The following is a 22,718-nucleotide window of genomic DNA, read 5'->3' as shown; positions in this document are numbered from 1 at the left end:
AATATTATTTTGATTTTGGTATCAGTTAATCCTTTCCAATATGTAAGATTCTTTTAAACTGATGCTTGGTGTAAGATTGATCATTTATAGTATTGGGTCTAAATCCACTTTTATATGTATTTTGTACTGAAAACGAATCATTTTGTATTAACTTGTATATCAGCCATTTGGTTGATAGCATGTTCATTGTTTTGAAGAAGAATGAGCCAAATTATGTTTTTTAGTTTTGTGAAAAACCTATGCTATGATTAAAAGTATGACAAATTAGCCAACATTAAGCCCACTTGTTCTTATGTAAGAGATCATTTGATGGAAAAGCCTTCTTTCACTGGTGGCATTAAAATTTATGATGTAAGGGAAAAAAAATATATTCCCAATGACTAATAGTGTTTCTCACTGAAAACTAATCTAGTGCTCATCTACATGTGACTAAACTGATGCTGTGCATCCTCAAATTATGGCTAATCTGGGATTCTTAATGTTCTTGGTAAACCTGGCTAATCTAACAAGCATAAAAGTCCTCCAAAGCCAAGTTTCTTTTTGAAGAGGGGCTACATTGTGAGTTTCCTGTTGAAATAAAAAGTCACCATGGTATACATGATATAGAGGATGAAATAAAATGTTCTCGTGATAAATATTTATCTTAGCAGATTCTTTGACATTCACATGTTATCCTGGAGATGAATATATACAAATTATAGAAAACTGAGTGTGATTTGATTATAGGGTCTTTTGTCACCTGACGTGGGACAGAAGTGTCTCAGTCCACAAATGTTTAGGCAGATTTTAGGGTTATGATTTGTTTCTACTTGCTAGGGAAACAGCTGGATCATTTCTTGCTCGGTAGATAGGGGAAGGGGCAGGGAAGAATCAATTCAACAGTTCATTAGGAGGAGGAACTGAGGGTACCAGGCCATGGCAGTGGTCTCATTGCTTCTTCAAAACCAATTGAACCATCCAGCCTCTGTAAGTTTGACTCTAAAATCAAAGAGGCTTGGAAATATAAAAGCAAGAGCAGAGGCTAACGGACATCATCTACCAACAAAATGGACAAGCTTGTGCCATGTGTTGACATATACTATACTCAGAAAAATGCCTATCTGTTCTATACATAAATATCCATTATGGTGTTGAAAGAACACACAGAAGTGCTGTTGTGTTGGTAAAAAACAATCTGTTATTTTTTAATATTTTTATTGATATGCTCGATAATAAAATACAAGTGTTAATAAATACATTGGTACAGGATAAGTTTATATCCAAGAACAGTAAAAGAATGATTCAAGTTGCAGTAATACACTGATAGGTAAAGAGTATAACATTAGAAAAGCAAAACTCCTTTGACTTAAGGACAGACTCAACCATCAGCTATGGGTCTGAGATCAAGTAATACAGGTAGCAAGAGTTTTTCCCACACAGGAAAATGAAGGCAGTTTTCCAAATACTGTGAATATACAAACATTGGGGAAGCAATACAATCCATACACTGTATACTTCTGCCAGTGTTCTCTGGGATTCAGATCCCACACTTTGTAAGTACTGGTGGTACCTAACGAAGGCAGTACATATAAGCTCAAAGGTCTGCTTCTTTATCCTCTAAAAAAGTAGCATGGCCACTTGCTTGCTTATATGTGTGTCTGGGTATTTTCTAGCAGGCCCCTGCTCCCACCACCCCTCAGCCAGTCCAAAGAGAAGCTTGCAAGCTCTAATTCTCTCCTACAAAACTAGTCTTGGTTATTGAGCTTGGAACCAGCAGCAACAAAGCACCGTTTGCATCTTATTTCTCTGCACCAATGGTATGGAGAAACTAGACTTAGGTCCAGGACGAGCACTATGTTACAGATGATCTCTTAAAAAAAAGTCCTCCTGGTACCTTGTCAAATGGGATAAAAAGCAGATTAAGTCCATAAAGGCTGTCCTCTGCCTGGCATTAGGAGTAGGGGAACAACTGGGGCATTCTTTCTCCCAGAGTCTGACGTTCTGCAGGGTTAACACAGATCGTGTGCAGTACATTACATGCCATCAATCAACATTTAATAATACAAGCCGCGATATTCACATGATTCCCCCTGTTCAATCTCCATTAAAAATAGAAGCACAAATAAAATGCTGAAGAAAAGCCACACATTTCTCAGAACCCAAGTAAAATAAAGCTTGTGGATGAAATATAGTCATGCCTTACGACATGAGTGGCATGTTAAGAAAATGAGGCTAGGAAAAAAAAAAAAATACTCTTAGGACAAAACCTATAAGGAATTTATTTTTGGTCCTTTTAAAGAAAGTGCTCTCAATGCTCTCTGTATCCATGAGGAGAGTTTAGAGTATTTCAATTAAAGTACAAAGAGAAAAGCAAAATAAGACCAAACAAAAATAATGATATCTTAATCAATTTTCCCTCCCCTGGGCTCAGGTAAATCATTTTACTTTTGTCATGACTGCTCTCAGCCTCCGATAAAATAAGGGAAATATCAGCAAGACTATTTTAATAAAAGCTAATGTGATGGCTAAAAGGCAAACAATAATAAATATGATGTGAAATTTCCCATTTTGTCACGAAGGGGTTTGGTTGGAATTTGAATTTTTAGAGTCTAATAGTCTTGCTGTAAGGAACAAAAATAAGTGTAAGGATATGCAGCAATATATTAACAATATTAACTTAAATTCACCATCAGTTCAGATTAATTTCTGAACAGTTCTTCCAATATTGAGAAATCTCCACCAAAGGCCATAAAAGTATTTCTCCAATGCTCAGTGCACCTTTTTCACTATTACTAAAGTTTCATAAGAGCCAAAGGTTGTGTTTCTTATAGGCAAATGCATCTGGGGGAGGGGAGGGAGGTGAGAGGTAAAAATCTTCCATAAGGAAGGAGATGGGACATTTAGGATGATATTTGGTTCAGTCTTAGCAAGAGAGAGCCTGTGAGGAAATTCAGCACTACCGGGCTTACTTTTTTAAGTTTTAATCTAAATTCTTTTGAAATCCTTTCCATTTGCAGTTTTCAGAGGGTCTGGAAAAAAACAAACGTAATACTCTGTGACAAACTGTTACTTTTTACACTAGTTTAGAATGTCTTATTATAAACAGGAGATGAAGCCAGAAACCCATTTCTTTCTTCAATTATTTATTTTCTCCCCAAAACACTGTCTAATGCCAAATTGATAGCCATGCACGTAAAGGTGGATCCCATTCATGCAAGTAACTATAGTAACGGGGGTTTGTACCTGATCCTGAAGATTTTCGCCTCCGGGTCTGGACGAGGATTCTTCACAGACAGCGAGACTGCGGGTCAGTTTACCTTTTCCTGCTCCTGACTGGGAAGGGGGAAGAAGATGGAAGGAAGAGAAAATAAAGAAAACAAACAGAAAACATTCTCAGGGGGTCGAATCGTCCCCACCTTCACACGACACCCCCGAATCAGATTTAAAAACTGAGCTTCAAGTCGGCCACCTAGTGTTGTCTTTCTACTTTGGCTCGAAGCATCGGACTTCTGTGTTGATGGAGACTAAATTGAGGGGAAATGTGAATGAATGAATTTAAGAAACACTTTCAGCAAATTGTGCCCATCGCATTGGAAACTCGCAAAGAATGAACTGCTGCCATTTCATGAAAATATCAGAAGAAAAAGATGACAAAAAATAATTTCTACTAAAACCAAGTTTGGAAGGGACTTGACTAAGAAGATGCTTCAAAAAAAAAAAAAATGCAGAATATGTCCTAATACCAGCACCTGGTTACTTGAAGGCACACATCAGTTGGGAAGCCTTAAACATTCACTCCACATTTTATGTAAAACGAAAACAAAACAAGCAGCTATTTGTTTTGTAAAGCACTGTCACATCTGCCCCTCTGAAAATGAGATCAAATATGTATGTGGACCCTAAATGCTCTAATGAAAAAGCACACAGAGTGAGAAAGGTAGATGTGAACACGACCCCATTAAAAGCAGACAGCACCAGTACGGCCCAAATGCACCACAGCATCTACACACAACCATCTGAATTGTTGGCAAATCCTCGAACTCAGATGGGATATATGTGATTGATATCCATGATATCAAGTCTATGTAGATGCTCTAGAACCTTACCTTTGACTTTCTTCTCTCTTGGTTCTGAGCCGCCAGCCGCCTCTATATGTTAGAAATAAAATAAAGCAAAATAAAACAAACAAACAAACAAACAAACAAACAAACAAACTATAAATGAACAAGCGGAGTGTGTAAAATGTGTCACTACAGTAAAAAAAATTAACAGTGCAACAGTAACAAGGCATTGTAAGCACTGGGGAGGGTTCCCGCTTCCCTCACCCCCCTGAAGTTTTGATTGTTTAACTTTTAGCTCTCTCTCCTTCAGCAGCTATTGGAGAGGGGAAAGCTGACCTTGAAGGCTTTGGGCCACCAAGTGGTTAGCTGCCTTTACTCACTGGCATATGAAAAGAGTTAATACTTTTGTAGTTTCGTTCAAAGAAAATCTATAGGAGCAATTTGCAAGCACAGTTTGTTTTCCCTCTACTAAATGTCTTTCTCTGGTAACTCACGGAGAATTTAATCATGCCACTTTTTCAGCATTGTCAGTCACTTCCAATGCCTCCCCTCCCTCCTTTGTAGTTCTGCGCCCCCCACCTCTCCCCTTCACCCTCTCTCCCCGTCTCCCTCTCCCTCTCCCTCTCTCTCTGTGAATTCCAGGGCTTAAGCTTGTTTGCTAATAAGAATTGAACCTTAGCCAACCCATGAAGGTAAACAGAGTTCAAGTTTTTTATTTTTCTTAGTCTTTCATGATCTGGGTCTTTATCTTTCCATGGAATAGCAAATCATTTTTAAAACTCAGCCTAGCCTAATGCTGCCTCCGGAGAAGCCCTCCACAATGTCCTTGAGGTGGTCTGGAAATTAGTATGGAGATACTGTATGCAAATTCACTCATTAAATACATTCTTTGTATATTTTTCATTTCAAAAGGCATTTTTAAGCATGGTTTGGTGGTGGTGGGGGCAACTAATAATTGGGAAAGGAGAGGATTAGCTTCATGAATTTTCTATTCATTTTACTAATCAAACTCTTTTAAAAAAATAAAAACAAACCTTCAAAGTTGTCTCAAAATAAAAGGAAGAAAATAGACCCGTTGGTACGAGAAACGTTTTTTTTTTTTTTTTTTTTTTTCCCAGGCTCACCTGCAATTCCAGCTTCTCCTCTTCATCCAGGCTTTCCGATTTAACAATGCCATTCTCTGGAGTGGCCCTTTCCTGCTCTGTCCCGCCTTCCTCCACTATTGTCTGATTCAGGTCCCCTTGCTCAGACATCCTCTCAGATGCAAATTAAAATAGCAAGGTTTGATACCCTACAAGGTTAAGAGGTCAGAAAATAAAGTCAGTGCCCAGTGAAGTATTTACTATTGTCCTTGAAATATTTCATTTCTCCCTTTACAGTCAACTTCAAATGAGCAGCTCAGGCACCCCTGCCAATTTTACACAAAAAGGAGAATAAAACGAGATCACATCAAGTACCCAAGGCAAACACAGGAGGCAGGATCAGTTGCCCTATCCACAGTTGCTCCACACTCTTACACAGACACTTGTGAATCTATCTTGCCACCAAAATGGGTCAACAAATCTTAAACGGAGGCACATAACTCCCACACATCTAACAGGCCCTGTGCCCAACTACTAAGTAAGAAAAAAGAAAAAAAAGAATATTTCTTCAATCCCTTGAACAAATGACCCTCCACTTGTGAGTCCAGAGGTGGCCTTGGTGGGCCGCAGCACCTCTAAGGTGACTCCAAAATTACCTGCGCGTCTTAATCATAGACAAACTTTTCTAGGTGTCAGGAACACAGTACACTCTACAAGGGGCAAAAATGAGTTTAAGAGGTACTAATTCGGTTATGAATACAGGATCTAAATTTAGCAATCCACCTTTCAGGGCCCAAGTTTTCAGGCTGCAAACTGACAGCTACTTTATTAAAAGCATAAGCCCTCTTCCAAGCGCCTGTCAGTTGCTGGTGCGGCACAGATCCTGGGGAGTCTCTGGCAGGCGGCACTAATGAAGCTATCCCCTCAACTGAAGTCCGTTCCTCAGGGCTCACAACAGACTACTACGCAGACACTAGCAATGGCTTTTCAAAGTCAAAGCCTGTTATTTATTTATATTTCCCCCTACCTCCATAAAAACCCTGACACTTCTCCTTCTGATGTGCTGTCAAATGAGGCTCATGAATAATTTAGCATTTACTTTCTCCTCAGTTTTTTTTTTGTTTGTTTTTTAGAATGTGAGAAAAAAAGAAAGAGGAAAGAGAAAGAACAGAATGGATGGAAGGAAGGAAGGAAGGAAGGAAGGAAGGAAGGAAGGAAGGAAGGAAGGAAGGAAGGGGAGAAAGGAAGGATGAAAGGAAGGAAGGAAGGGAGAGAAAAAGAAAGAAGGGAAGAAGGGTGAAGAGAGAAAGACATTGTTGCCTAGAAAGTTCTTTTTTCACAAAAATTCCCAAGCAATACGGTTCTGATCCTAGTCATTACAATGGTAATTATTATTGGACAAACGGGTATTTTGATATGTTTCTTTGAGAGTGTTTAATTACCATTTAATAATTCAGTAACTTTATTTCCAACTGGGTGTAGGAAGTATGAGAAAAATCTAAAATGCTACAATTTCTGTTACAAATTTGCTAATATGTACCATGACAGAACAGATGGTATCTAATGATATCTTTAAAAAACGCAAGCTTATTCGGCAAAGCATTGTGGGAATGTAAAGGAAAAGTCTTCTTACAGAATGATGCTTTGAGTCTGTGAGTAACTAGTAAGCAAGGCTTTTAGGTTTGGGGAGGTTTTAGGCTATCCCATCCAGTGTACATTCTGACAAACTTCTTTCAATAAGACTGGGTATGTGTATAGTTAACAAAATAAAAAGTTGTTTCCCAATGGCAAACAGCTTGTTTCTCAACGTACTGGGTAGGGGGAGGAGACGGAACTTCTGTTGACTTAACTTTTTTTTCAGACATTCCAATAAAAAAAAAAAAAGCAAACAAAACAAAACAAAAACAGATTTAAAATAGAATGAAGAAATCGAGTTCAATTTTACAAGCCATAAGCCAGTGGAGTCCCTGATACAGATCTTGTCTGTTGAGGGTGAGCTTAATGAACTGTCCTACGCAAACGGGCACATTTATATAATAATAAAAAACTACAGATGAGATGACAGCCAGACAACAAGACTTTTACCTTTGGCGCAGAATTCCTGCTGTAGGTCTTGGCGACTTACTAGCGGCTTCTGTCGTCCTGCACCGGGAAAATCCACACAAGTGATCAGAGAAAACTGGAGTCCCATGTCCCCATTAACAGATCGGAACGCCCATGTCCATGCGATTCCCTTACACAGTTTGACACATCGTCAACCTGAAAAAAGATGAAAAGTCAATAATAATAATTGCAACAATCATGGTAGGGTGAAGGACGAAAGAAATAAGACCGGGTTTCTAACACTAATGACCAGCTTCCAGCAAAATCACGTTCACAGCTTGATCCAGCTCCACCTGTCTCAAGCTGCCTGCTTCTTCTCTAATGAAGGGTACAGCCGGCTGTTCAAGTCAGAACGGCACCCACGCAAGGAGCTAAAATTAACAATTGCATTATGCACCGAAGATTACTCACTTCAATTTTAACCTTTTTTAGTGAAATCTCGCACTTTATATTAAAAAAAAACAAAAAAAAAAAAAAACAAGCTTGTGTGTTTGCCTCAATGAGAATCCAGATCACCTCTGAGCAAAAGTCTTGCCTCTTTTTTTAACCAAATCCTCTGTCTTAATTATAGTCATATAATAATATAATGTACCTAAATGCTGTTTCTGTGACTCCTTTCTTTATGCAAGTTATCTAGTGAGGCGTATTTAAAGATTCTGATTTAATAAGGCATTATCTATAAAAGTAAAAAAAAAGGAAAAGAAAAGAAAAAAGAAAATGTTCACAGTGGCATGGCTGAGAGAGCTCTTTCTTCTCCACTTACAGTTTGGGAAGAAACATTCCTAGTATTCTTACTGCACGGTGAACACAGTCAATCTGGACCCCTCCCTCCCCGTCAGGATTGCCACCGCCAGCTGGGCATTCTGTTTGACAGCAAAGACACGCTGTCAGAGGGATTCAACAGATTTGCAAACTTTGAGCCCGTTGAAAACAATCCTTGCTATAATGTGCACTTTCTTTTTCTCACAACTCCTACAGGAGCAGAGGCAAAGACAGCTTGAATGCAAACATAGAGACGGATCCCTGAGAACATTTGCCAAAGCCAAGCTGTATCTCTCTCCTTTCGCTGCAATTCTACTCTGCTGCACACCTGCTAAATCCAACGGCGTGCACACCACCTCCATCATATATCCATCTCCGAAAACGCAAAATGCGTCTCAGTTATTTAGTCTGAAGTTTACAAATCCTCTCCGCCTTCCCCTCGCAGTCCCCCCTCCCAAGTTTAAACGAGCACAGCTGGTTCCTCACTGGATTTTACTGCTGCTATATTAACAACATATTGGGTTACAATGCCATTTGTTGTGCAAGGGAAAAACAACTTTTGAAAATGCAATCACTTACACATTAATAATTTCTAGCTTTATTCATGTTTTATTAAAGGGAATAATTTGGCTTTAAAATATGTTTCTTTTGTTGTTAGAAATTATATAACTATTGAGAGATAAGCAAACATGCATTTAGAACAAAAATGAATTGCTAATCAACAGTAATTTTAATTTTTCAATTTTGACTAGTTTCACCATGACTACTATGACTAACATTAATACCGAATAGAAGTCAACATGTCTTAACATTAGAATCTGTTTAAGTAACCAGCCGTTATCTCATAGATATTAGAATATGCATTAGTAATGGATAGAATTACCAAATGCTTTTTGGATTCTGTTTTCCTTTTCCCAAAGAAAATGAAGTTATCAACGATCATCGCAACCTCTTTGTCTCCTTTTTCTGATCCTCATGTTTGTATAGAGGCCTTTAATCCAACAGGTGAATGGTAATGCAGTTTTCAAATCTAAACCTAGCCGCATTAATCCAGCCCCAGTAGGTGGATGCAAGATATAATTCTTTCCACGGAGAAAGACAGAGAACAAACTGCTATCCACTCAACCAACTCAAAGCGCGAACAGCCTGGATATATATGTGTGTGTGCGTAATTACCAGGACACGTTTTGAAATAGCACTGAGCTCTAAAGCCAGCGAGGTATTATTCTTGCATGCCTGAATCATAAAATCATCATCACCAAGATAAAAGCGAATATGGGCATATGGGAATGAGCAGGGAGGAACATATGGATCACAAATATTTTTGTAACTGATTAAAATTGTTCTCTTTGCTAAGAGAGCAGTGCCAGAAAATCAACCCTACTCCAGCTTTCTGTTCGCCAAACTAACCCTACTCTTCCAATGCCATTTAATCTTAACCTGTTCCAATATCTCCCTTTTCACAAAGAACCAAAACTATTTTTAACAGATATCTTTAATCACCAGTTAATAAAAATTCTGACCAAGTTTCAATTGTTATAGTTGGAAGGGTGGAGGAAGAATGGACAAAATAAAAGTTACTGCAGTTCTTTCAGTGAAAATAGTTTAACCGTAATTTAGAAGATAGTATTTAGCAAAGGCAGTTAATCACTTGCAAAACAAGCTGTAGGAAATTGATCAACAGTGCTGTCAGCTATTTACAATGAGGAAAGCAATTATCATTTCACGTTATATTTTCGTTGTTTCTTATTTCTTCAGCTTACTTTAGAGTTGAAAATAGTAGCAATTATAGGATTGCGGGAATGAGAACGAGGGAGAGAGGAGAAAGGCAGAATGCAAAATACCAAATAGTCTGTCTTTCATCACCACCAACAAAATAGGTGTGTCCTAATTGTGTGTGTTTATGTATGCATGTGGGCTGTCATGTGGGGAAAGAAAGATCGGGATTTGATTTAAATTCCAGCATTGATTTAGTTCTTAGAGGATGGCTAAAATGGGAAATTAAAATTGAATTCTATTAGCAAGTTGGGAGGGTTATTTTCTTAGTCACTTTCCCACAATCTTTTTACTAACGATTAACACAGGATGACTAACCTTATCCCAAATCAGTATAAGTACTTTATGAAGAAAAAACACAGTCAAGATTTACTTACTCGAGTGAAATGTTTCTCCCATACACACTGTTCCTTCTTTTTTAAACTGGTCACAATTCTGCAAATGTAAGCCACTTGCAAATTGTGGTGATACTAGTGATTTGTCAATTTGCTGCATTTGGTGTTTAAAAGCTACAATAGCTTATAAACTGAAGACGCATCCTATTCTCAAAAGAGTATTCTGTTAAACTTTTTAAAATATTATGAATGTGTAAGATTAAATTAAAAGAGTAAAAAAAAGTAACTGGAATGCAATCTTTTCAGAAATGAGAGCAACCGTAGATGAACAGAGTATACAGACTAATATCTTCAGCAAGTTGAACATTTCCCCAGGTGATGAAAAAAATCAATAAGAAAATTTTACATAAATTTAATCTCCCAAAGAAAATGTTCTTCAATACACGTATGAGAAACACTCAACCAGGAGTTTTACCCTTTAATAAAACTCTTTTTGGTCAACCCAAGGTATAGGCATTCTCTCAGATTCTTGAGCTACCCACGCAAAAGCCAAAATTACCAGACAACTTGTTTTAAAGAACCTAGCAAGATATTTAAGAAAAGGAATGTTCATATTAGGGTCTTAGGGGATAGAAATATATTACGTGAGTATTTTTATTTAAGTTCTAAGAGCTAAGCACATTATAAATATACAGTAGCTCATATGTAGAATATCACTTTTTCTTCTTTAACTATTATAGTAAACTGGACAGAAACATAATCTATGTCTACTTTTAGCAAGATTCCAAAATGGAAACAACTGATGTCAAAGCTTTGGGCATAAGAATAAGCCCACAACAATCACAAGTGCCTTTAACACTAAGGCGGGTCTGATCTCAACAAAAGCATCCAAAGGAGAAAGGCCAAGGTTTAAATTCCTATAACAAGCCTTTATGACACGTCTACTATGTGTATGGGTATTCTACATTATGACTTGATATTCAGGACAACTAACACAATTCAAAACTCTTCCCCCCTCCCCCGAAAACTAATAAAAGTTAAATACTTCTAATGGGTCCACACGAGAAATTTTCAAAAATGAATTAAATAATTTTATCCTTATCATCCTCTTTTTGATTATTAATGAGATGGAAAATAAAGATGACTTCTGCTTTAATAATTATTAAATGTTTTCTCACTGTATTTTGAAGTCGGGAAGACATAAACTTGAGAGCAGTATCTAAAGCACTGGACCCTAGAATAAATATTTAGATATCCCCATAGAATGAACTAATCGATGACAGTAATAAAATAAAATGTAGCAGGGGTTGATTAAAAAGTTGTATCTCTTTTAGCTTAGACAAAAGACTTAGCAAGGGCAAAAAAGCTATTTTCAAATGCTTAAAGCATATTCAGAAAAAGAAGGTTGGCCTTGCTTGGTGTTGTTACAAACATTAGAACTAGGGAGAAAAAAAAGAACCTATATTTTAAATAGTAGGTTTAGAAACTATCATATGATCCAGTAATTCTATTCCCAGATATATAGCCAAAATAATTGAAAGCGCTCAAATAGACGTTTGTATACCAGTGTTTATAGCAGCATTATTCATAATGACCAAGGGTGAAGACAACCCAAGTATCCATCAGTTGATGAATGAATTAATAAATTATGGTATATAGATACCACAGATTATTAAGCCATAAAAAGGACTGAAATTCTGATACATGCTACAACACAGATGGACTTTGAAAACATTATGCTTAGTAAAATAATCCAGAAACAGAACAACAAATATTGTATGATTCCACTTAAATGAGGTCTGTAAAATAGGCAAGTAAAATAGAGGTCACCAGAGGCGGGAGGTAGTGAGGAAAGTAGGGATTGTTTCATTGGTACAGAGTTTTTGTTGGGGATGATGAAAAAGTTGTGGCTCTAGATGTGGTGATGATTATCCAACATTGTGAATGTATATAATGCTACTGAATTATATGCTTATGAAAGGCTAAGATGATAAATACCATATTATGTATATTTTATCCCAATAAAAAAGAGAACCACAAAAAAATCTTTTTTCTCACTGAATAAGACATAAATCAAGAGCGAACAAATCAATATACATACAAATAGATCAAAGGCAGAAAATAAAAGTACCACTTTACAAAATTTCCTAATATATTGATAATACGTGTAAAGACAAGTTCTGTACATGTAACCTGCCCAGATTTGTACTTGGCTCTAATAGCTACTCAATAAATGGAACCTTCAGTAACCTCATTATTAGCTTAGCAGTCTCGTCTTTGGCAAGATAAGCTTTGCTATTTAGCCATCCAATGTGGACACTGCAAGAATAAAAAGGTTAGAATGTGAAGTTCAGAGAACCTCCCACTGGACCTCTACCAGAGTCGATGCATATGTGGCCAATGTGTTCTCATCCACAGAATGGTAACAGACACCGTTTCTAACTGAAAAAGACAATACTATCATTTTTTATGCCCAAAGCTTACTCTGGGCACAGTCTTGCTGCACTATAAACATCAATAATCTGGCTGAGAGAGTTGGATGTAACAGAGCAGCTGATAAGCAGCTTTGTCCCATCACTGGCCCAGTTTTTTGCGATTTTTTTTTTTTTTATTGCAGCTAAGGAGAATCTGCAATAGAATCAGTGCCCCAGAAAACAGGACCCATGGCCCTGCTGCCATATTAGAAAATAATCCAAATAATCTGAGAGAGCATTGATAATGGTTTTGGTTTCACTGTGTGACCATTGGGACTAGTTCCAGGATTTTTAAATAGCCTCAGCTTTCATAACCTTATATTTTCTACCTCATTCTATTAGGAGTCTAGGCGTGATTTATCCATACACAGAGCACTGTTCATCCACCTCCAGACTGGTGCAAACTTAAAACAAATATGCAAGTACCTAGAGGACCATAGTGCTGCAGAGAACCTTGAATTTGGCTTCTGTAGCTGACATTAAAGCAGTGGCTTGTGCGAGATCCGTAACCATTGAGTAAAGAGCTGGGTCAAAAACCTTTTCATTTGGACTGGGTGTCAGAGCTTTTTTTTTTTTTTTTTTTAAAAAAAAAAAAAAAATTACATTCCTCTACTGATGGCTTTATTAGCCATCTAGACCGGCCTCGCCCAATCTAAGCAAGTACTTCCCAGGATATTGCAAGACAGCCCCACACATTGTTTTTCACTGGGCCATTATCTTCTTTCCGCTCTCGTGAGCCACCAGCCAGCAACTACTGCACAGAAACTGCACCAACATGTCTTCTGGTGATGGTATGTGTGTTTCTTCTCTGATTTTATCTTTAAAGTCACATGGACACATTTGGGTTTCTAGAAATGACTCTTGATCTTTCTCTTTGAAAATCCTGAAAGCCAGTCTACAGCCATGCTACCCTGAATAAGCCTGATCCTGCTTGATCTCAGAAGCTAAGCAGGGTAGGGCCTGGTTAGTGCTTGGATGGGAGACCACCTAGGAAGACCAAGTGCTGTAGGTGTTAAAAAATAAAAAAAATAAGGGATTATAAACTGACAAGGCTCTTGCAATCTGTGGGGTCAACCAATGGTTGCCTTGCCAAAAAAGAAAAAGAAAAAGAAAAGAAAAGAAAATCCTGAAAGCCCATAAGCCATTATTAACAGAATGACCTACAGCTGTCTGCGAGCTATATGTCCAGTTTCCTCCTTCCACTTTTAGAACTCATAGTTTGCATCTTTCTAGGGGCCACACAGGAAATCACATTCCTGCATGATTCCCAGATAAAGTGTACCCAGGGTTCGCAGAAAGGCATTATAATTTTTTAATGTGGAACAATTAGAATCTAAATCAATGCCAGAAAACATGTAACACTAGAAATGTGTGTCGTCCTAATCTTCAAGCAAAATGCCAGGATCTCAGACATGCGGAGTTGCCTTGTCATTCCAAGTGTAACTAAAACAAATTTTTCAGGACCTTAAATAACACTGCTGGCATCTCGTTGATATTGATTCCATATAACTTTGCTAAAAACCAAAAATGTTCTTAAAGAGTTAGATCTTCCAGGAATCTCACTGAATTACATATTTATTCTATATGTTCCCCTCCACATCACTGCACTAGGACCTCTTACGACAAGCAATGCTATTTTAGGTATGGAAGGGATGCTCAACTAAAATAATACGTTTGCTTTAATATTATTATCTCACTGATGCTTGAACGTCTATATTCCAAATTCAGTTCAATTCAGTTCAAACAATATTTTTAAATTTCCTCTTGTTCCGGATGCCAGAAATATAATTAATTATTTATTTTCAGTTATTATATTGGAGACACCTTGTAATGCAATGAGGATTTATCACGAAATTGGTATTTTCAACTCTGACTTAAAGGATTAAAAATTATTAAAAATCATCACGAAAAGAAAAGGCACTTCAAAAAAATTTATTCAGCATCTCTGACATGAAATCTTTTCTCTCTCATTCCTACGAGCAGTGAAAGGAGCATCTGTCATTTCAAAAACAATGAAACTTAACAAACATGATGCTGTTAGAGGTGCTAGAGTGGGAGCTAAATGTTTGAGTTATTAAAACCTTTCTTACAGAAAAGAGGAAAAGGAAGAGACATTTGGATGAAATGAATAAAAGGGAAGATAAATTGATAAATTATTATTCTGTCAGATTTTTTGAAATGGAGAAAAAAACTTGTTTTTTTCCATATGCAAATTAGGGAAATAAGAGGTTTCCATTACTATGTTGTCTTTGTTTTTCTCTTATGTCAATGGTTAGCATTTGGTGCCATAGCATATGAATATTTCATGCCTTAATGTTGCCTTTTCAGAATTATTATCAGCAATCATTACTAACCTAGTCAAGAGGAATCAACATATAAGTTTAAATGACCCATTCGTGACCTTGGCACTGCTTCCCATCCTGCCCCCAACATCAGAAGAATGAAAGGTTTTCCAGAGGAGCAAAGGAACTGAAGGGTGAGTTCCAAAATAAAAAGCCAAAATGGGGTCTATGACTACAGGAGGTGTGTTTCATTCTCAAAGGGAGAGAGAGAGCCCAGAGAGGAGATTTAGCAGAATTGGATGCATGCCGCCATGCCAAGTATACTATGTGGAATTTCAAGAGGCACAGGAACAGAAGAACCTTCTAGCTATGTAGGGTAGCTCTAGGCTATAATTGTATGTTAACATGTTGATGTAGCTATCTCTAGAGGATTCAACAACCATACCAAACTGTTTTTATTAACTATTTACTATGACATGGGTGTTTTGGACTGAGTGTTTTGCCTAGATTATTACATTTTATCCTCATATCTACTGCGCTGTACATTACTAGCCTACAGTGTCGGGAAGATGGCAAACAAGTTGCCTGTTTGTCCTGTTCTTTAGTGTTAAATAAGTTAGCCGTTGCCTCCTTCAATCACTGGATCCCCTCAGGTCTTAGTAACGCAATGAGTCATTCTTTCACAATGCTTAAAATTTGAACGAAGTGGTAAAAATTGTTCTTCTCTCACTATTCCATAAGATTCGCAGTGATAGAGATTTTTGTCTGTTTCATTTATCTCTGTACTAACCCCAGTACCGACAACACTGCCTGACGCATAGTAGGATCCGTTGACTAATAAAACTGAATAAAAGGAGGCTCCAAGCTCTAACTGGATTCTAATCAGTGAGGTCTGGGTAACTTTACTGTGATTCTGCTTTTTCCACCTAAAAGCCAAGGTCTCTAATCACTCAGATATCTATTAATCAATGTGGCAAGAATTAAAGGAAAAGGCCCCACCGGCAGCTACTAAAACCATGACATGTTTCTGGACGTATGGGTAACAAGAATGTTTTGGTCTGGCTGAGCTCTGTGGTAATTGGCCTATTCATTCAGGGAGAGAGCCGAAGCTTACATATTGAGCACCTACTGCATGGGACACTTGTGGCCTTCTGGATAGGATTCCAGAAGGAGAAAGAGAAGGTGCTATCGGTCTAACTAGAGAGTTCAAGAGACAAAGGGATTTGAGAACAAAGCAATCAGAGGATTAAAGCATATGGCACAAACAATGTACACCACTGCCTCCCTTAGACTTAAGGTCTTCTTAAAGTCTTCTGTTCTCAGAGGCAAATTTTAAAATCAATCATAAGGGAATTAGTAGATATAATTAACAGAAAATGAATAATGGGAAAGACATTTTCACTGAAGACAAAAGCGTACTGAACCCCTGAGCTGAGGACACAGGTGCAGGTGAGTTGTTTCAGGCTGTTGGTAGTTTCTGAGTTTTTCCGAGTAGGTAATAGCATCAATCAAATGCGTGGTTTATTGTAATTCAACTGGCCAGACATCTAGGTCTTACTTTTCTAGGCTAAGAAAAATATATAGAAACAAGGCCTCTCATTCTTCCCAAACTCTACTCCTTTCGGTTATTACACAAGGTTTCTTTCGAGTGCTCACTTTATCAGGACCCTCACTAAGTGTCATTCCATTCCTCAGAATGAAGTGCCACCTGCTTCAGGTACAATGCTGTTCGTATGTGCCACTCTGGCCCATCTAGAATGCAGGAGTCTTTTCCTCCTGTTTTTTTTTTGTTTGTTTGTTTGTTTTTTTTACCCTCTTCTCCACACAGCTTAAAGTAGTGCTTGCTATGCAAAATTATATATTGACACCCCTGTAAATGCAGTCACGAAAACGAAAAAGCCACTGTGACAAACATATTTGCTGGAGAAGAACGTAAGCTTCAGTAAATCATCCCTACCACCCTCAGACTTCCTAAAAGAAGATGCGTTTGAAATGTAAGATGAATGAATTCATTCGACAGTGGCATGTTTTTGGATTTAGTGGATAGTGACGTTGTATTGGAATTGTTCCTCACCACAATTAAATCTTTAGAAAGCCTACTTAAATGGTAGCTATAAGAGAGAAAGCAACAGCGAGACCACTGCAGGATGCGCATGAACGCACTGCAGGAAAGGGTCTGTGGTCAGGGCCTCAAGCACTGAAGAAAGGGGTGGTCCAAATGCCTCACGTGCAGCCAAGTGGGAAAAAGGGGTATGAGTCTTCAGAGAGGGAACTTATGGGGACTCGGGTAGAATAAGTAAACAGTAAGCGAGAGCTAATATGCAAAACAATGTCTCTAAGCCTTTATTTTTATGCCATCAAGGGCTTCACTTGTGTTTGGGTCCTGCTTTAAATATAAGTTTTTCAAAGAAATGTTCCAGATAATGAATATGGGCACTAGACTCCCTGGACAAAGAGTCCTTGGGCCAGTGTAGCTCGGACTTCTAATAGTGCTTATTGCACAGCAAGAATACATCCATACCAAGCTGCTGAAAAGAGAAATGGATGCATTTCTGGAAGGGAAAGATTTTCAGCAACCTTACGACACATTGGTGGAGAGGAATCTGTGTTTTGCAGTGTCCAGGGCTCGGCCAGAAGGTAATTTCCTACTTAGGACATATGAATTGGTGTGTGCCTGGTCGTGTTGGGCACTACTCCAGGTTTGTGCCATCTGCGACCGTGCTGATTGGACCTCAGCTGCCCCGCTTGGACAGCAACCTGAAGGGAGCATGTGTTTGGTCATCTGAAACAGAGGGGCCGCAGTCTAAAGTTGGCCCGCCTGCTGCCATTCATTGTCAGAATTGCAATCATGCGGCAGTTCTCTACCTCAAAAGACTAGCCAGGCTCAGAGATGTACCCCCATCTCCTGGCCTTAAGCCTGACCTCTTGGAAAACTCCTTTAACAAACAAACAAACAAACAAACAAACAAAAACTTTCTTGCTTGAAGGAACAGTTGAAGAGTTAGTAGTATCCAAGACTACAAGCATTTTGCTGATGAATGCCTTCTGCTTTGATGGACTCTCCTACGTGGGTGCTCTCTAAAGGGTTCCAATAAGACCCTTTAATTCTGAGAAACCCAGATGGTGGAAAATGGGTGTTTGCTTTTTATAATTCTCTATGTTTTTAAAATATCGAACCCATTTTGATAATCTTACAATAATACGAGCTGATGTAAGTTCTGTGAGTTATTAGAGCCTGCTAGAAGAAAGGGATAAAGGTGCTAAAGAAAGGGATAAAGTAGGATAAAATAGGTTTTCAAATCATTCTATATGAAGGAACTGAAAGAAACTATCGTTGAAATTCAGGAAACACGTGGCCGGTCTTGACTTAGGTGATAGAAAATATTGGCCTGTGATTCCAGGGCTGAATGATCCCCTTACTGAAAGAAGGTAGTTACTTCACTGTATGCAAGAATTTCTGGGAGATTCCTGAAAGTGAAGTGGAAGATTTGCAGTCCTTTTATTCATGGGTTCTATAATGCCTAAGCTAAGAGCCTAGGAGGGGCTGTTAGCTTTGCACATGTGTGATGTGATTAGAACAAAATAGTCTTGAAGCACACTTCCTTTTCAGAGGCTTAAAAAAAAAAGAACTGTTGGTGGACCCAGTGCAAATTGACATTGTCAGAAGAAAGACAAGAGGCTAATGCATCCACTTTGATGTCTCTAATGTGCAATCTTGCACTTAAAAATCAAATACAAGTAGCAACCCTGCAACAAAGTAAGACAACCTAATACCTGGGAAACGTAAGTGAATGCAGCTGTTAAAAGTTTGCAATAGTGTACATCCAGGCTACAGATACGGAAATGGCCAGGATGAAATTATCTGGGAAAGAATCAAATTTATTATTTGACATATCACAAAAGTGAAATAGCTGTCAATCTTATATAATGTGCAATAGTCGGCTTTTGAGCTGCTGGCTTACTCGTGATACTTTTAAGATTTTAAACATAAATAAGAAAGGAGAAGTCAATGGTTGCATTCATAGCACACAGCAAGGCAGTCTTGGCAGTGAAATCTTTTTTGTTGATTATAGTCTCCTTAATAAAAAGTCCAAGGCCTATGAGAAAAAAAAATACTCATAATGATGAATTGGGAATGAAGAAAAGAAGGAAGCAAAGGAGGGAGAGAGGAGGGAAGGAAAGAGGTAAAAAAAAAGAAGGCAGGAAGAGATGAAGGGAGGGAAGCCGGCCAGCCAGCTCGACTGTGAAACAAAACAAAACAAAACAAAACAAAACAAAACAAAACAACAAAAACTGGCAAAATTAACATGTGAAAGTGGAACAAAGAATATTTGGAGAAATTCATGATAAACACTACAATAAAATTTAATTTTCACAAATAGATTTAAAACTAGGAAGAAAAAAAAGAGTCATTCACTCATTATTAGCATCTAAGCAGAGACAGGGTTGTTCATCATTATAGATAAACGGTATGCTAGGAATAGCATTTCCCTGTGTTTATTAAAGTATAGTATATAGGAAAATGTATTCTACACTTCAAACAATTACATATTTTCACTGAAAAAAAGAAAGATGTATCGAAAGTAAAGAACATGATGAGATCCTGTTGCTTCTCCCAAGTCATGTACACGAAGAAAAATAATCTATAAGGACTAAAGCATTCTAAGCATGTTAGCATGGATGTCTTTTAGTCTCACAAAGCACTGTTAGTATCCTAATTTAAATATTAAGAATTAAGATATCTATCTATCATCTATCTATCTATCTATCTATCTATCTATCAATCTATCATCTATCTATATCATCTATCATTCAGCTATCTATCATCTATCAACATTAATCTATCATCTATCTATCATCATCATCATCATCATCATCATCATCATCATCATCATCATCATCATCTATCATCTACAGAGAGGGAAAGAGAAGAAAATGGGTGTATAATTTGTGGAATCCCAGGTCTTTGAAATTCTCTGTGGTCCAAAACTATCCTTATAATCTGGCAGGTGGTTTATAATTCTGGGCATTCTGGCTCCCTGCTGGAATCTCTGTGGCCCGCCAATTCCTTTAGGGAGCTTAGGCATGCCCACAGATGCCAATTCCAGGGCAGGCCACAGTTTTTTTAAACTTCAGAGACTCCAGCAGGAGTGAGGGGAGAACAGCACAGGGGCAGAAAACAAGGCTATTCCTTCCCTCTGCTGGGGATCCAAGATGCCAAACTTATGATGACTCTGAAAAACCAAAAAGAATTGCTGCCTATCTAAATGCTCTCTGCCTGCTGTATCATTTATGCATGAATTCAGCCAGTCAACTTTTGAAGATTTTTGTTTTAAACAATCCTCTGGTTATAAGCCAAGCTACCTTATGACCTGGCTCTCTCTAGACACAACCTAGTTGAGTGGCCTGGGTTTCGTTGCAGATTTCATGTCTTGACAACATTAACAAAAACTGATTAGGGACTTTAGGAAGCTTTTTCTTAAAAGATATTACAATGCAGCATTTTCACATATTTTATTTTTTCAAAAAAATATATATGCAAATTAGGAGTAAATGTATTCTGTTTGTTGATTTTCTTTTCTACTTAAAACATTACAACTGAAGTTTTTGGGGCAGGTCTCTTAGTGGATTTTGAAAGATAATTGCAGCCTTTTTTGAAAAAAACACTGGAGCAAAAGAAAAAAATGTTTTCTAGCTGACAATAATAAGCTATTAATATTCACCACGGTCAATGTAAAGTGTAGTCTCTAACCATCTTAATATAACTTTTCTATAGATACACATTTATTCATTCCCTCTCTCTCTCACCTGGCATATATATGAAGGATGCAATAAATACCATATTTATTAGAAGTACTTTATACAGCTTTCCCCCCAAAAGGTGTTCAGGCTCCCATTCTTTGCTTTTCTATTTTTAGTAGAGATAATGCTCCTGCAAAAATTAATGCTTCTATATTTAGCACTCTTCCTTCCCCCAAATTGATAAAACCAAAGTCAGAGATGATACAGAGATGCTCCGGTCACCATTAGTGGTACCCAACTGCTGTAATCCCGACATAATGCAGATGCTGTCAAAATGCATGCTTCATTGCTAGCTTCCAAGGTGTATTATTTTGGAGTGCTGCTGTATCAGTACCATTCAAAATTTCATTACAAATTTAGTTTTTATGCATTATAATTTCCCATTTTAGATTATATTACATTTTCCTTTAATTAACTATAAAGAATCTTACATTGCTTTTTTTCTCTTCTTACAATCCAGCACCTCTCCAAAATGCATTAAGGAGTAAGTGGGGCTACGAATGAAGCTCAGCTCTCAATAGTCATTACAAAAGAGATTGTCATTTTTTGAGGAAGAATCTGTCAGTTACTTATCTCTCTCTCCCATAAGTTCTTTAAAAACAGGAGTATCCTTATTTTTATTGTACTGAAATACTTAGGGTTCAGTAATGGTTTGATGAAGCACTTAGTGAATTAATACATACATCTAACAAGTCATGAGATTATGGTGACTAGCCGTAAAGCGAAACTGCTATGGTCTCATTTTCAAACTTGCAATTAGTTCCTCATTATCATTACCACTGCCATAAATCACACTGGTAAACAAAACTACTTTTACTACAATACAATTTGTGATTTTACATAAAAACAAAGTTTAATACTACTGTAACAGAGCCAGTTTGAAACAATTCTAATATATCTATTGGCCAATCATTCTGTGCCTGACATTATTCTGATTAAAAAATAGAAGATAAAAAGATTAACCCTTAAACGTGCTATTTTAGAGCAGAGACAAATGAACCACAGAGACATACAGTATCATAGCCAAGCTTTCACTCTAGGAAAAGGCGGGGCCAGAGTTCAAATTCTGACAGACTGGTCCCAGGATTTCGACTTTAACCACAACACTTGAGCAAGGATAGCAGTCAGCACATGCCATAAATAAATAATAAAATATGCCAAAGTGATGCGAGTGGCAATTCGTGAAGTGGCACCACGGCAGACAGCTGCAGGCGTGTGCCCACTCTAGTCTTTCTAAATCTCAAATGCTCCTATTTTACTTTTATAATCAGAAAAAGTAAACATAGAGTCCAAAAAATAATAAATGAATTAAAATGGGCTATTTGCAGTATTAATCGCCCTTTGAAGTTGCAATGTAATTACCCATTTAATCGGAAAATACTGACAGTAAAGATGAGACAAAGGATTGTTAATAAAACCAAAAGTAAAGAATGAGGACATTTAACAAATGTGCAATACAGGAGTTAAGTCTGGGAAAAGGCATGTTTTAAATAAATGCCAAAGATAAAACAAAAGAAAGATATCTATACACAAACCAAATTATGTAACAAAATAAAAATAACTGTTTTAATAATGTCACAACAATCTTGAGACAAGTTATATAAACATTTAAATTATCATAAAATATGTTTTGTGCTTGAAATAAATATCAAAACCAAAATGACTCAAAGTATTAAAAACAAAGTCAAGAACAATTACGAGTTAGAATGGGCTAAAATTTCTTAAGAATTCAAGGATATATTTATCTGGAGCCACTCACTCGAATTTTGTGTTTTAAGATGATTTCTCTCTGCAAGGAATCAACCAAAAAGTTTCAAGGAAAATTAATGGTCTATGGGAAGACCCTATAACTTCATTAAAAGAAATCTGATTCCCTTTTGCTCGGCAGGTTTGGATTCAGGGAAGGGTGCATAGGCGATGTCTATAATCATTTACAGCATTCATCATATATTCTATCTGTTAATCTCTTTGACTGAGAAGCCCCCATATAGGTTTGTCACTTTCAAACGGCTCCTACCTGCAAACACTGTTCTTTGAGGGGCAGGTTGGAGCTAAGGGTCTG

At 37.5% G+C, this 22,718-nt stretch overlaps 1 protein-coding gene and 1 pseudogene across 49 annotated transcripts in view; one reads left to right on the top strand and one right to left on the bottom strand.

Moving 5' to 3' along the window:
- ARPP21 (cAMP regulated phosphoprotein 21) overlaps window positions 1-22,718 on the bottom strand; it is a 293,441-nt gene that overhangs the window by 102,466 nt on the left and 168,257 nt on the right. For 33 of the 49 annotated variants that reach the window (XR_001594318.2, XR_001594317.2, XR_001594319.2 and 30 more), the window contains 4 exons: window positions 7,208-7,381; window positions 5,165-5,331; window positions 4,086-4,127; window positions 3,223-3,312 (listed from right to left, as the gene is read on the bottom strand). Coding sequence is in view for 46 of the 49 variants with exons in the window: in XM_036219282.1 (XP_036075175.1) it covers window positions 3,223-3,312; window positions 4,086-4,127; window positions 5,165-5,293 (261 nt within the window). In the remaining 3 variants the exon portion in view is untranslated. The other 16 variants (XM_016123974.2, XM_036219284.1, XM_016123982.2 and 13 more) reach the window with 12 other exon arrangements.
- LOC118602631 lies at window positions 13,466-13,584 on the top strand (annotated as a pseudogene).

The sequence above is a fragment of the Rousettus aegyptiacus genome, unplaced genomic scaffold (genome assembly GCF_014176215.1).
Source record: "Rousettus aegyptiacus isolate mRouAeg1 unplaced genomic scaffold, mRouAeg1.p scaffold_m13_p_4, whole genome shotgun sequence".
NCBI classification, from domain to species: Eukaryota; Metazoa; Chordata; class Mammalia; order Chiroptera; family Pteropodidae; genus Rousettus; species Rousettus aegyptiacus.
This window is presented reverse-complemented; position numbering and strand designations above follow the sequence as displayed.